General features: G+C 41.0%; 1 protein-coding gene across 1 annotated transcript; it reads left to right on the forward strand.

Moving 5' to 3' along the window:
- The first annotated feature begins 1,549 nt into the window (after positions 1–1,549).
- LOC115806205 (complement component C9) lies at positions 1,550–9,654 on the forward strand. Its single transcript, XM_030766983.1, has 11 exons — positions 1,550–1,672; positions 2,070–2,178; positions 2,492–2,642; positions 3,106–3,250; positions 3,557–3,695; positions 6,272–6,505; positions 6,913–7,153; positions 7,333–7,488; positions 8,054–8,229; positions 8,559–8,787; positions 9,038–9,654. Exons 1-11 carry the CDS (start codon positions 1,596–1,598, stop codon positions 9,193–9,195), a joined length of 1,815 nt encoding a protein of 604 aa, XP_030622843.1. The 5' UTR covers positions 1,550–1,595; the 3' UTR covers positions 9,196–9,654.
- The last annotated feature ends 6,154 nt before the right edge of the window (positions 9,655–15,808 follow it).

A 15,808-nucleotide genomic window follows, 5' to 3' on the forward strand; every position in this document is an offset into this window, starting at 1 on the left:
GAATTTGAAGGTTTTCATCCTCTCCACCTCTGTTTCACCTATGTGCAGTGGTGTGTGCAGCTTCCCTCTCCTCCTTGGGTCAATGATCATTTCCTTGGTCTTGCCTGCATTAAGGGGAAGATTGTTGTCATGACACCAGATCTGCCACCTTCCTCCTGTACGCCAGTGATCAGTCCAATGACTGTTGTGTCGTCAGCGAATTTGATGATGCTGGTGTCGTTCTTGGAGGCCACACAGTCGTGTGTGAAGAGTGTGTACAGCAGGGGCCTCAGCACACAGGCCTGGGGGGGGGGGGGGGGGGGGGGGGGGTCCCTGTGCCTACAGTTCTTATGCTGGATGTGCGACTGCCGATTCTGACTGACTGGGGTCTGTCTATCAGAAAGTTCAGCACCCAGTTACAAAGAGCCGCTCTGTCCTACTTAACTGAGGCCGGTGTGTGGATAGAAAGACAACACTACATCAGAGGCTGCTGAGACAATCCAAGTAATGGTGTGTGGTAGTAGTGTTAGTATTATTAGCAATATTATTATCATAGCAGAAATGTTGGACACATGAACAAACTGTTAGCAAGTTGTGTGAGAGAACCATTGGAGCGCCCTCTAGTGTTGAGGTGGCCCGGCAGCATTAATAACTTTGTAATTTTGAAATCTGGTGTAGAGCCTGTTTTCTTTCCCTCAGGTTTAATGTGCTAAAATGAACATCATTCAGCTGAAAAACATTTCTGCACCATGAAAAAGGATTTTTATCAATAATATAAAATGTTCAGAAACGCCTTGAACAAACTGCAAACAACAGTTGAATATCATTGTGTTCACTGTGTAAAAAGTAAGACATTTTTGCATTATTATATGTAGCCTAATAACACAAACATACCACACACGAACACACACCAAGTTCTATTTAGACTTTTCATCATCGTCAAAAATACAAATGGACTTTTATCTTGTCAATATCATTCCAGCTGGCCTCTGTACATTGCTCTTCAACAAGTCTATCAATATTTGTTCTCCTTTTCCCGTAAAACCAGGATAAGGATGGTGTAAACACCACTGCTGGAAAATGAGATAAAATTTTGGTTTTGTTTTAGAAACAGAGATTTTTGATTGTACAGAAACTTGATATTTTATCAATACCATTTTTACAGTGCAGGTTATGTGCTCCCAATAAACCACTCATTTCTGTTCCAAACACTCATCTAACTTCTTCCATCATTGTTACCATGGAAAAAATTGCCATTGAGCAATTCTGATCCAAAACAGATTAAATGTATGCAACACAGATTAAATGTATACATTCAGTGTCTCCAGTAGCAACAGCCAAATGGAGATGTAGGTAAATTGTGTTACATATAACTGGGGGCAGCCCTGCTGAATATCTGTCTTTACAGAAAGAAAAGGGTACTATCCTTTATCATTAAACTGACAGTAACACCCTCAGTCTTTGCCATGTTCCCATGACGCAATCATGCAAGGAATGAAGACCCAAAGTATGCAGATGACTAGGATTAATTATTAATAGACGGAGTGTGGTTCTTAAATTGAGGAGCTATTCTCTCACTGCGCCAGACGGCAGATCCTCTCAACGTGACTCTCACGATGAGGAGTTGGGCAGCTCTTTGCGTGTTGACATGCATCCTATATCAGGCTGTTCCTTGGACTGAGGCGAAGTCTGTGTACGTATGAATTATATACTGAAAACTTTTTTATTTAACTGATCTGGATTGATGGAAACAGGAATATTATTATATCAATAGTTTATTTATTTATTGGTTTGTTTGGTTTGTTGATTGGTTGGTTGGTTGACTGCTTAGTGTTTCGTTGAACTCTAAAGCATGAAAATTAGAGTCTTTTTTTTTTCTCCAAGTGTATGGCATTTTCTGAGAAGTGCATGAAGAATTTGCTTGTGTGAGAGAGCTAAGATTTCCTTTAGTGTCTGATGGTTTTGAACTGAGATTCATGGAAAAATGGAAAATTGCTCTTCAAAGAGGGTTCGGGAACACTTTAGGTCTAACCCTCTGTGCAAATGAAATGAGAAGTTTGGAGAACATAAATGACCTCCTCTTAATGCAGACAGGGTACCAGGAGAAATACTCGTGATGCCAGTGACCCACCAGCCATCGAGTGCAAGATGAGTGCATGGTCTGACTGGAGCCCCTGTGACCCCTGCACTAAGACCAAGGTTTGGAGCAAACTGACTTACTGATTACCATACTGGCAAATAAAACAAACAAGCACATGCACAAACACAGACACGCATACACACCCACACACACACAAACACACACACATATAAATATATACATATACATATGTAGATGCACACACACACACACATACAGATGCACACATTACAATAAATGACGTAGTGGTTTGATTTTAAAAGATGAGTGGGGGACAGTAAAAGATTTTTTGTGGGCTACTAATAACTTGTAGTCTTTTTAATATCAGTGTCACAAGTTTCTCTTTGTAGACTGTTGGTTTGTGTGCTGTAGTATCGCTCCAGAAGTATTGAAACATTTGGTCAGTTTGGTGCCCGTCCATGCATGGAGCCTATTGGTGATCGAGAACCGTGTGTTAGTACAGCTAACTGTGAGGAGGAACCGAAACCTGTCTGCACCAGCTCAGACTTCAAGTGCGACTCAGGTCAGTAGATTCTCATTCAGTCTCAGTAAGGTCATAAGTGTCAAAATTATGATTAAGAATCGTGTGGTCTGAAACAGAATCACAATATAAATCAGATAATATGGCTCAGAGTCACAGTGAGAATAAAATGATTTGAATCATGTTGCCACAGTGTGACTAAGATAATATGACTCAAAGTCTCAAAGTGAATTAGGTTGTATGGCTCAGAGTTACAGTGTGAATTGTGTAGTCTGATTCGCAGTGCGAGTAGGTTATACAGGTTAGAGTCACAATGTGAACTGGATTTTTCTGACTCTCAGTGTTCAAATCCAGAACTGTGGTTCAAATCAAATATCCTGATTCAATGGTCAAACATAATGTGCTGTCAGAATATAGAGTGCTTTGTTTGGATATGGTGTTTTTACAGGCTGTAACATTTAAGTTTCATTTGAAAGACACCTGCTGTCTTTTCTGTTTCCATCAGGGATGTGTATAAAGAAACGTTTGGTGTGTAACGTTGATGAAGACTGTGATGATGGCTCAGATGAATGGGACTGTGAAAAAGAGAGGTCTCCATGTGGGAACCAAAACTTACTTTTGTCTTTTGCAGCCAGTGAGGCTGGAGAAGGGTAAGAACAACTTTCTGAGATTAGATAGAGAATAAAGTCATGTTTGTTGCTGAAGAGTTAATGATTATCAGCCAATCATTAAATAACAATCACTGGTTAAGAGGATTAGGTACCCTCTCTAATTGGTCAAGAGACTTTGATATTGTCTCTTCCACTGGTCAAGACGCTTGGGTATCCTCTGTCATTGGTCAAGAGTAGTGGATATTTTCTCACCCATTGGTCAAGACCTTTGGGTATCTTCTCTCTTATTGGTCAAGACGTTTTAGCATCCGCTCTCCACATCGGATCTCATTTCTCTTTTGACAGCATAAACATCCTGGGCTCTGGAGCTCGCATGAATCCTTTTAATAACAACAACTTCAATGGCCAATGTTCCCGTGTGAGAGATCCTGACACGTTGGAGTTTGAGAGGTTGCCATGGAATGTCGGCGTCCTCCACTATGATGTGAGTCCTCTTTAGCAAATAAATGAAGTTTCACCATCCCGTCCAGAGGGCACAAAGAAATGGGAATGGTGAACCCTTACATTGTCACCTGTGTTGCACTTCTCAAAGCCAAACTCTGATAATCAGTGCCAATGCAATAAGCAAAACTTAATACAGTGATAATGATGTCGGTAAAAAACATGGATTGATCTTGGCTCCATAGTCAGATTGGAAGTTAGCATTGCATGTGGACCAAAGAACAGGGGCTTGCAGGAGGCCTGAGCAGGAGGGCAGGACGACTAAGGCGTCATATTAGTAGCAGGCACTTTGGAGTGGTAGCTTGTAGACTTCAAAATGGGTACTCCAATATTGGGGCAGAGAAGAGAAGGAAAAAAAAAAAAGAAACAAGAATGTTAGGTACACTGAAGCATGTAGCACAGTTCTGTAAAATGCTTTAAAACGATTTTGATTTGAGTGCACTAGTTTTCCAGCAACCCTAATTAATGCAGTATAAAACCAAAATAGGGAGAAATAGGAGACCCCATAGCCATAAGGGGTCCCTGAGACATCAACAACACTCTCTTCCGTCGCCAACAAACTTGAGTGATCACATGTGAATAGAGAGAAGATGGCACTGATGCCTAGGTTCACCAAAACATTCTATTACAACAATGCACCACCTCAGTGCCTTTGGTTATGGTAATTAGCTATAAGTCTTTAGTCTAGACTTGAACTGAGAGAGTGTGTCTGAGTGCTGGACTTCGGTTAAAGGACTATTCATTAGGAGCCATGTCGGAAAGGGACCTGCCACCAACTGTAGATTTTTTCTATTCTGGACTGTGAAATAAGGTGTGTATTTTGTGATCTAAAACAGCAAGGTGGACTATAAATTGTTACATTACTATTGTAACAATTAGCTGGCTACATTACTAACATAGGTTCAAAATGTTCAGTGACTGTCCATCACAATTCCAAGGTTCTTAACTGTAGTGATATGGCAGTGAGACCATTTAAATAGAATTCAAGCTCAGGCAGCTTATTTCTTGAGGATTTCTTGTGGACTTGGGTCCAAGGATAGAAATTATTTTTCTTTTAGTTTTATCAGACTTCAGTAAGAGGAAGTTGAGTCATTCTATAATCATGGGCACATTCCATGTTCGTTGATGATAATAACATTTACTCTAACAATTTTCTTCAAAAATATCATATTTTACTCATTAATGGAAAGCATGTTATAATACTACACAAACATTATGTGCATCCTATGTTCCATTCAGCTTGAAATTGACAATTTTGCTATGTCCATTTTTCAGTTGAGGGTGTCTTGGTTTCAAAATAACAAATACAAACCATTAAAGACAACAACAACTACTTTTTATTCATTTCAAAAGTGTAAGTACTAAAGAAAAATAATACTTTTCAGATTGATTTTTTTTTCATTTATATAATTTAAATATCTAAATTTATTCATGTCTTCAAAAGTTCTGTCAACTATGTTACTAAAAGAACTCCCCCCTGCAACTCAAAAATGGTTTCTGCCAATACCCTATCACCAGCATCACATGATGTCATTTTCCTCTGTGGCAGACACACTGAACACACTGTGGTCACTGTGCTCTCATTTTTTTCAATATCTTATCTATAATAGCACATTGTCAATGAGTATATTAATTGTCCCTCAAGTATGTTACGGACATTGTTATGGTTTACAATTTTTTAATAATTTTAATTCAATCATATGTTCAAATTTGACATTAACCGGTTCAAGGAAATGACATGTGGTCAGCTAGGCAAGGCCTACCATTGAACCTATGGTCAAAATAATAAAATGGTCAACAATGTTATCTGTCACATAAGTTACCCAGTAGTCTACATCATCAGCCATCATTATCAAATCATTATCATTATCAGTCTGTATATGGCACACCACAACACATTTTTTAAAAATCCAGGTGTATTAAATAATAATAAATAAACAATAGTAGTAATAAATAATAAATAATAGTAATACTAAATAGTAGTAAGAAACATCCTTTCCCTTAAAAAAGCAAAAAAAAAAAAAAAGTTGTTAATGTTTAAGCTTTGCAACTAGTGGATATGTAACGCTGAAGGAATATGCCAACTTGAACCACTGATTGTTCTACTGACAAAGAACATTGTTTGCAGTTTTGTACATTTGTACTTTTTCGTTTATGCAAAATGTACCCCAGATTATAGAATGACTCACTTACTGCTGGCCATCCAGTCTTTAATGTCCCTTATACAATTTGGTTAATCAAGAGAGCTGGGAGAGTTCATCTGCTCTTGCTGGTATATATGTGTGTTTGTGTGTGTGTTCATGTGTGTAAGTGTTTGTGTGTGTGTCTGTTCGTGTGTGTGTGTGTGTGTGTGTGCGTGTGTGTGTGTGTGCATGTGCGTGTGTGTGTGTGTTTGTGTGTGTCAGTAGCGTAACAATGGAAGTCAGTGCCATGCTTCCAATCTTGTCTGTGTCTCCTAATGGTTCATAAGGAAAACAGAAAAGGAACAGAGCCTTGTGGCACACCATATTTAATCTGCCACAAGCTCATAACTGTATTTTTCTGTGTTCGTCTGTTAAGTCAAAAGCGGAAGAGCGGATCTCAAAAGACATCTATGAAGAAACCCACTCTCTGATTAGAGAGGTCACAGAAGACTCTACTTTTAAGATAGGAGTGGGATTGTCCTTCAAGTTTTCATTGCCTGAGATTCCAGTTGGTGGTGCGACCGTGTCAGGCTCAGTCTCTCCAGGCGTAGACTTCGATTACGAAAAGAAAAATATGATAAAAAAAATCACAGAACACAGCACAACCAAGGTAAGCCAAGTATTCAGACTGTATCTGAGATATCAGACAAGGCCTTGTTTATAATGAAATATAAACACATTTCGATCAAGCAGATAGTTCTTATGTTGAAGCCAAGCTGGAAATGACACAGGACCCTGGAGTCACTTGCCAAAAATGGTCCATTTAACTAGTGTTGATCGTATTCACAGAGAATCTTAAACTTTCTTTGTATTCCGCGAATAACTGAAGACTAAATGTGAAGTCCATTTTTATAATCTCAGACTTGGAGATGCATAAGGGGAAACACTTAGGTACATCTCAGCTAACTCTGAGCTAACTTATTTATTGCCCCCCCCCCTTTCCATGTCCACCATTTTGGCTCTAACTTCTGACTCCATTTTGTTTCTTCATTCACTCCTCCCCAATATCAACTCAAGAGTAAAAGTTTCATACGGGTGAAAGGCCAAGTCCAGGTGGGCACATACAGAATGAGATCACGAGGCCTGATGCTGAAAGAGGTTTTCCTGGATGACGTAAAGCACCTGCCCAAGGAATACGAGAAGGGCAGGTATTTCCGCTTCATGGAGGATTATGGCACACACTACACCATGAACGCAAGGACTGGTGGAGAGTATGAACTCGTCTACGTCATGAACTCAGAAGTACTCAAGACAAAAGGTAAGTTCAAAGCTTTTCAATTCCAGTTTAGTTTTGCTGGAACCCCAGTGATCAAGCCTAAGGCAACAATTGTAAAACTCCCTTCGTCGTAAAAGAGACTGTAATTTAAGATAAAGCTGAAACTGAATTGTTACGATAAGCCCCCAAGCTGCTTTTCCTCATGTCTCTCTTGCTTACAGCTATCACAGAGAAGATGCTGTCAGACTGTCTGAAGGTTGGAATTTCACTTGGGCATGACATTACCGCTGGAGTTAAAGACATAGGAAACTTTGGAATCAGTGGCGACCTAAGCGTCAAACCAGAGTTCTGCAAAAGTGTGACAAACAAAGATGAAGGTTTGTGAGCCTGTGTGACTCTGTGTGTGTGTGTGTGTGTGTGTGTGTGTGTGTGTGTGTGTGTGTGTGTGGTGTGCAGGTGCGCGGGAACGTGTGCATTCATGTGTGTGTGTTCTGCAACATTTATAACATTCCCCTTCAAAATTCCTGATAATGACCAAAATTAACACAGGAAATGATGATGTCCTGTAAATGTTGAGTAGGTTTTTGTGATGTCACTGATTCAACTCACCAGTTAGTCTCCTTAACTCCCAAGCAAATTGGTGTGATAATAAACACAACAACAGGCCCCCAGTCCATCGCACGGCTGACACACAAACACATTTACACCTAGGGGCAATTTAGTATCTCTGATTCACCTAACTTACATGTCTTTGGACTGTGTGAGGAAACTGGAGCTCATGGCGGAAACTGGGGGAGAACATGCAAACTCCTTAAAGAAAGGACCCTGACCCGACCAGGCATTGAACCCAGGACCTTCTTGCTGTGAGGCAACTGTGCCACCATGCCGCCCCTACATACGCACACACATTCACACAAAGATATCTGATCTTTGTGTTTTCAGTTGGGGATGAAAAAAAACCTCTGATTGAAGATATTATAACTGCTGTGAGGGGGGGGACACCTCAGTCAATAGCGGCAATGAAAAGTCAGATTTCAAAGGATGGGATCCTGGATTTCACCCACTATGTTGATTGGGCAAAGAGCCTTGGTGTCAAACCAACGATTATACACAGTGAGGTATGTACCAGCCACAAAATCTTTTATTAATAGAATTACCAAATCCTGATGCTGAACCTGAAAGTGATTTGTTTGTTATTTCAATTTTTTAACGATTTATCTTAACCCCCACCCCCCCAAACCCTCACCCGCTCTGTCCCGCTAACTTATATCTGCTTCTACTGTGATTTTTACACTTTCTTTCTTTCTTTCTTTCTTTCTTCCTTTTTCTTGTCTCTTTCTTCATCTTCTTCTTCACTCCTTCCTTTCTGTCTCCGTCACTTTATCCTTCCTTCTTTCTCTCCCTCCCTCTCTCGCTCTCATTCTCTCTCTCTCTCTCTCCCTCCAAGCCGGAACCTATCTATAACCTCATTCCTCTGGATATGGACGGAGCTCAGGAGCGCAGGACAAACCTGCGACGGGCTCTGGATGACTACGTGGCAGAGTACAGTGTGTGTAAGTGCCAGCCTTGTCAGAATGGTGGCACCGTCTCCCTAGTCGACGGCAAGTGTGTGTGTCTCTGTCCAAAGGAGTTTGAGGGCATAGCCTGCCAGAATTTACGTGCTGACCTGATTAAAGGTGAGAAATAGAGCCTTCAGTGTGTCAGTGTGTGTATCACTGTATGAGTGTGTGCGTATGTATGAGTGCATGTGTGTGTGTGCGTGTGTACATGTGTGGGCACTTTTGTCTCCGCATGTGTGTTTGCCTGAGTATGTGTGAGTATTTGCCCTGCTGTTTTAATAGACATCCTATATGTTTATACTTTACAGTTGTTTAGTCTGTTCTTTTTCATTCATCCGTGAAATGTTTAACTTTTCTTTCCATCTAGATCGAATTGGAACTGTCTTTCAGTTGGGGAACTGGGCTTGTTGGTCTGGCTGGTCGTCATGCAGTGGAGGCAAACGCACACGCACACGAACCTGCAACACACAGGGGCTCGTGGGTGCATCTTGCAAGGGAGACACACAAAGTGAAGACTACTGCTGAAACACACAGAACATACACAAATCCTTTACTGACATGCTAATGCACAAGCAGTACATTAAAAGCTGGTACACACATCTTCATCTGTGTCCATCACTGTTTTCATTCATGTGTTTTACAACCGTGTGCATGTGCATATGTTCAGAGCCAATGTGTGCCAAGCATATCAGAATTCATGATCAAACCCTCTTGGTTCATGACATTGTATTAACCATGATTACCAAAGCAAAAAACTGGTCTTGGATCAGCAGTCTCTTCTTCTTCTTCTGAGAAAAGTAGCGCATGTTTGGCATTTGGACCTCAGTTTGATGTACTTTATAGGGTGATTTAATTCAAATGATTAGCTGTCAGTCCATGTATTGCACATTTCTGAAGATATGCTAATATATCTCTACATATATGCTTTATATGTCTTTAACTCTCGCTAATAACATTTCAATAAAATGCGTCATTCTTCTTCTTCTTCTTATCATTGTTTGTTCGTTCTTCACGATTCTTCCTTGGGGCGGCTGTTCCACTTCCAGGCAGTGTTGCATTGATGAGGGCCGCCACCTTTTGTGTTCTACAGAGGCATCCTAAGTGGTGAAAGACTTCTCAGGGGTTCAGTCTCTGCTGGCAAAGTCTTGGGCCTTCACATTGCAGATCTTTTGCACCTCAAGTTGCAGGTCCAGGACTTTGCTGATTTTTTTTGGCTTATTATTATTATTATTATTATTATAATTGTTGTTGTTATCATTATTATTAATAGTTGTAGTAGTGATATTGTTGTTGTCATTCTTTTTGTTGGTGTTCATATTAGGAGTAGTAGTAGTAGCAATTTTATTATTATAGCAAACATTTTAAAAACCAAGGACACATGAACGAACTGTGAGTGAGCGGTGTGAGAGAACCATTGGAGCGCCCTCTAGTGTTGAGGTGGCCTGGCAGCATTAATAACTTAGTAATTTTGAAATCTGGAGTAGAGCCTGTTTTCTCTCCCTCAGGTTTAATGTGCTAAAATGAACATCATTCAGCTGAAAAACATTTCTGCACCATGAAAAAGGATTTTTATCAGTAATATAAAATGTTCAAAAACAGCTTTAACAAACTGCAAACAACAGTTGAATATCATTGTGTTCACTATAAAAAGTAAGACATTTTTGCATTTTTATATGTAGCCTAATAACAGAAACATACCACACAGGAACACACGCCAAGTTCTATTTAGACTTTTCATCATCGTCAAAAATACAAATGGACTTTTGTCTTGTCAATATCATTCCAGCTGGCCTCTGTACATTGCTCTTCAACAAGTCTATCAATATTTGTTCTCCTTTTCCCGTAAAACCAGGATAAGGATGGTGTAAACACCACTGCTGGAAAATTAAGTAAAAGTTTGCTTTTGCGTTAGAAACAAAGATTTCTGTACAAAAACTTGATATTTGATCAACACCATTTTTACAGCGCAGGTTATGTGCTCCCAGTGAACCACTCATTTCTGTGTCAAACACTCATCCAACTACTTATATCATAATTACCATGGAAAAAATTGCCAGTGAGCAATTCCGATCCAACACAGATTAAATGTATGCAACACAGATTAAATGTATGCATTTACATTGAATGTCTCCAACATCAACAGCCAAATAGAGATGCCAATGATATAGGGAAATTCTGGTTAATGGTTCACTGTGAACATTAGACCTAACACTAATACCACTTAGCTGTAACCATAACCTTATTTCAGAACCTGAACCCAATGAAATTACAGTTATGCCTGTTCTGAAAATGTCTTTTTATAGCTCAGCACTCTGAACACTCAACCTAGAAATTATTCTGAATACCTCTTCATTAGCCATACATATAATAAATAACAGTATTAAAGTAGCAAGTACAATAATACTCTTCGAATTCAATACTTGTAACTAAGTTCCTGGATCACCACATTCAATAACTTGGAAATATTTTATCACACAGGTTTACTCAAAGAGTAGAAATGCGAATGTACACGTTTATTACAATAATCAAACTCAAACAGCACAGAATAAATCTAATGTTGAATAAATTGCAATTCAAGTGGAATAGAAGCACATCTGCTATACACACGTCACGGGTTGGACTACTGACCACCAGATGTCGCCAGAGAGTCTTTGTTGACATGTTGACCCAGGCCTCTTGTTACCTAACTCACCTGTACCTCATTGTCTCTGTCATGTGCCTTGTTTGCTTTTTATCTCAGAGTATTTAAGCCCAGTTCTCTGTCTATGTCCTTGCTAAATCTTCGTGGTTCCTCTGTGTTTCTGATGTTCTAAGCCTATTTTTGACCTCTCCTAACCGTTTGGATTCTTTGCCTGGTACTATTCTGCTTGTTTATGGTAACCTCTTTTGGATTTTACCATGCTAACATGTTTGCCTGATTCATGGGCTGATTTTCTACATCTGCCTCTGGCTTGTTTTTAGATTCTGATTTTGGATAACATATTGGACATATTGGTTCTGCCTGCATGCTGCAGTTTTCCCTGTTTTGGATTTTCGTCTTGTTTTTTGCCTGGTTCCTCTGTGCTTTCGGATTTGAGTTTTGTTTTTGTTTCGTTTTTTTAATTTTTGGAATAAAACCAATTGAACGAATACTTGGGTCTAAACTACACACAGGAAGACCGGCAACTAGGCCTGACGGTAGACAATAACAACATCCTCATCACCTAAAGTATGTATGAATGAATAACTATGCAAGCATGAGGCATTACTCTTGAAGAGCCATGCTTAACCAAGTGATGTTCTTGTGAAGTTACTGACACACAAGAAAGGTAGTGAGGAAAGGGAGGAAGAGCAAACCCAGCCATGTTCAGGTGGGCAGTAGGAGACCATGAGCGAGACGTTGTGTCAGTGCCAAAAGTCTTTTAGCGTCGCAGATCTTCTGCAGTGGTGAGACTGGGCCAATTCTTCGTGGAGACGAGCAGGAAAAAACAGATGGATTTACATTATGGCTGATAAAACCGGAACTCAACTGGAGCTGAGCCTCAAGCGAAAGCTGAACTGTAGGATAGCAGGGGTCTGGCATTGTATCTGACTTGCAGACAGGGGGTGCTGCTATCCTTTTGGGGGAGTGTTGTTAATTTGAACTCGGTGAGAATCATTTTAGATCATTTTACCATTCCTTACTCCAATACTTTAACTCAAGTAAAAATTTAACTGAACAACTTTTACCTGTATTGGAGTAATATTTGACCAGGAGTATCTATACTTTGACTGAAGTAATGGGGTTGTGTACTTTGTCCACATCTGCTATTTTGTTGTTGTTGTGTAATCTACATTGTATGAGCTACTGGACACCTGAATCTCTCCAGGGGGATGAATAAAGTATCTATCTATCTATCTATCTATCTATCTATCTATCTATAATGGGTCGAATTTAACAATGCCTATCCCCACAGAAAACGAGCAGCACAGAGCAGAGCAGAAATGCCAAAAAGACTGAAACCGAGTACTTTAGATATCTTTCTGACAAAGAAGCCACATTGAAAAACATGTTTAAAAACGGCACCATGAGGAAGAGCTGGGTAAAGAGGAAGGCAGCCAGCAGGAGAGAATGGAGGAAGACAGAGAGGTGGAACATAGAGAGGAGAGCCACACAGAGTAGGAGGAGGAGGACAGAGAGCAGAGGAACAGAGAGGTGAAATATAGTAGGGAGGAGGAGAACACAGAGGAGGAGGACAGAGGCTTCAATCTACATCCCTTTGACCCCGTGAGGATGAAAAATAAAATCATTCAGGGTGAGCCACTTACAGATGGAGACAAAGTATGTTCACTTCAAAATAGGTGGGTAGCACCAGAAAGGCATAGCTTCCCCCTATCGGGCATGTGGAGGAAAGGAGCTCAAGTACAATGCCCAGTGGGAGAAAAAATATGAATGGCTCAGCCACTCTCCGTATGAGGATTCAGCTCACTGTGCTAACTGCCGTGGTTTTCATAGGTGTAAGTGTTCAAACTTTAGTTTTTTTCTCAAATGGCTTTGCCAACTGAAAGAACGCTGTTGGTGAAAAGAGAGGCATCAACCCAAGGCATAGCCAAACAGAAGGGCACCAAAGAGCCACTGAATTGGCAGAAAACTTCATGTCTGTTGTCCAAGGGGGAAAAAAAGGACATTCGCTCAGTTGTCAGCCAGAAAAATGATGAGAAGGTCATCGCCAACTGTCCGCTGTCTACTGTTGACATAATTGTGTGTCTTGGCCAGTGAAATGTGGCATTCCGGGGGCCCTGGGAGGGGGACAGTGAGAATGGAAACTTCAACTACTTTGTTAATTGGAAAGCACAATTTGACATGACCCTCAAGCAACATGTGTAGACTGCTCCCACGATTGCAATGTACCTTTACCCGAAAATTCAGGACGAGCTAATAAAATGCTGTGCAGAGTAAGTCAGAGAGAACCTGATTAATAAAATACAGGCGGCTTAGTACTTTACTGTGTTAGCTGACGAGTCCACGGATGTCAGTGGAACAGAACAGATGTCCATTTGCATCTGTTACGTCAATGAGGAAGAAAACGTTGAGATAAGAGAGTATTTTCTCGGTTTCTGTCCTTTGCCCCATCGAGATGCAGCAACAATAACCTTTTGGTCATACTTGGTCAGCTGACGAAGCGGGGCCTTCAGACAGCTTTCCTAAGGAGTCAGGCCTACGATGAAGCCTCTACAACGAGTGGGGTGCAAAATAGAGTTTGGGAAATGTACTCCAGAGCAGTGTACACCCGTTGTAGAAGCCATGCGCTGAATTTTGTTGTGGTGCATTGTTGTTCTGATCTCCCTTTAGTGAGGAACACAATGTCCATCATTGAAAAGGTCACAGTGTTCTTCTCAGCCACAGGTGCCAGGAAAGATGCCTTGGAGGCAGATACCAGGACAGAAGGACAACCAAGAACAGCAGGGATCCCACTGATGTCAGACACTAGATGGGGTACCAGAGCAAACACATTGAGTGCTTTTGTGGAGAAGTTCGCTGCTACACATTCTGTTTTGGAGACCATGGAGACAGAAAAATCTCCCATCTCTGAAAAGGCCAGTACTCTCCGGCACAGTATGGAATCATTTGAGACCATCATTACAGCTGTAATTGCCAACAAAGTGCTGGGTTACTTGCAGCCTCTTACCAAACAGCTGCGGGCTACCAACTTGGATATCCTCGCAGCAACTGAGGAGGTGAGAAATTTGCGGCAATTCACAACCGACCAAAGGAATGAGCAAGGATTCAGGCTGTGTTTTCAAAAAGCCTCAGCACTGGCCAACTCAATGTTATTCCAGCAAAGTGCAGAATAGCATTAAAGCAGATCTACAGGGCAAACATATCCACAGAATCAGTGGAGGACCACTACTGGATAAATGTCTTCTACCCTTTCATAGATCATATGACTAGTGCGCTGGATGAGAGATTTTCTGAAAGAAATTAGCCTGCAATGGTTGCAGCTTACTTGGTACCAACATGTTTGAAGATGCTCACGGAAGAAAGAGAGGAAGAGATGTTGAAGTGGTACCATGCAGACCTACCTGACCCAGAGACAACAGAACAGGAAATAGAACGCTGGAGGCACAAGTTTCGATCTGAAGATGGGTCCTTTTCTACATCAGCATTGGAAACTCTGCAAATACCATTTGCAAATGGCGTTCTTCCCCAACATACAACGTATGCTGAAAATTTCCCCTACGCTTCCAGTGACAACATGAGCATGTGAAAGATCATTTTCTGTCATGCAAAGGCTCAGAGGATGGCTCAGATCTACCATGTCTAATGACAGACTCACAGGACTGGCACTCATGCATGTGCAATAAAAAGGCAAATTGGACAGGAGAGAGTCCTTAGATGGTGGGATGCCCCTGGCCACAAGAGGATACAGCTAGCCTTCCATGAAAAGGTAATGCATGTTATGGAGATTAGTAAACCAACATTTTGCCAACTGTTGGCTTTTGCACTGATAATAACCTATGTCTGTCCAAATCTTCCTTTTATTTTGTCATTTCACTGTGCCGAGGACTGAAGTAACTATAGGAAGGCTGTACACACTACACACCACACACACACACACACCACACTGAGAGTGGTCCAGTTTCAGTTCCAAGTCACAGACAGAGAGAACGGTCCCCAAGTCAGGATGACTGCTTCAGTTGCGCTAGCGCTAGCTGCGATGCTAGTAGTACTAACTGGGTTGGCACTCACGCTGTTGGCCTCGAAGTGTGCATAGAAGGTGTTTAAATCTTCAGCTTGTTATCCATGAATTTAACATTTGCAAGCAGGATACTGGGCAGGGGAAGATGGTGTGCTCCCGCCTCGTGTCCATAGTTAGGATCCGCATCCTGGAGGATCTCTTTCAGCCAAGTGGAGCTATCATGCGTAACTTCAGATTAAAGGTATGTAGCTCTTGTCGCAATGTTCAGAAGTGTGCTGAGGTCATAGGTTATTAGGGCAAACAACAGAGAGGTGAAAGAACAAACAAAAGCTACGTAAGTAACAAAGAAAACGCACAGTTTAAGCAGAGCAGTCATGATAGCATCTGGTCTCAGCTGCGGCATCTTAAACATGTGGTCTTCAAAATTGCAAGCCAGTGTATTGGGATCATATCAACTGCATGGAGTACTAATTCAGTAT

This window comes from Chanos chanos, chromosome 1, assembly GCF_902362185.1.
Source record: "Chanos chanos chromosome 1, fChaCha1.1, whole genome shotgun sequence".
NCBI lineage: Eukaryota > Metazoa > Chordata > Actinopteri > Gonorynchiformes > Chanidae > Chanos > Chanos chanos.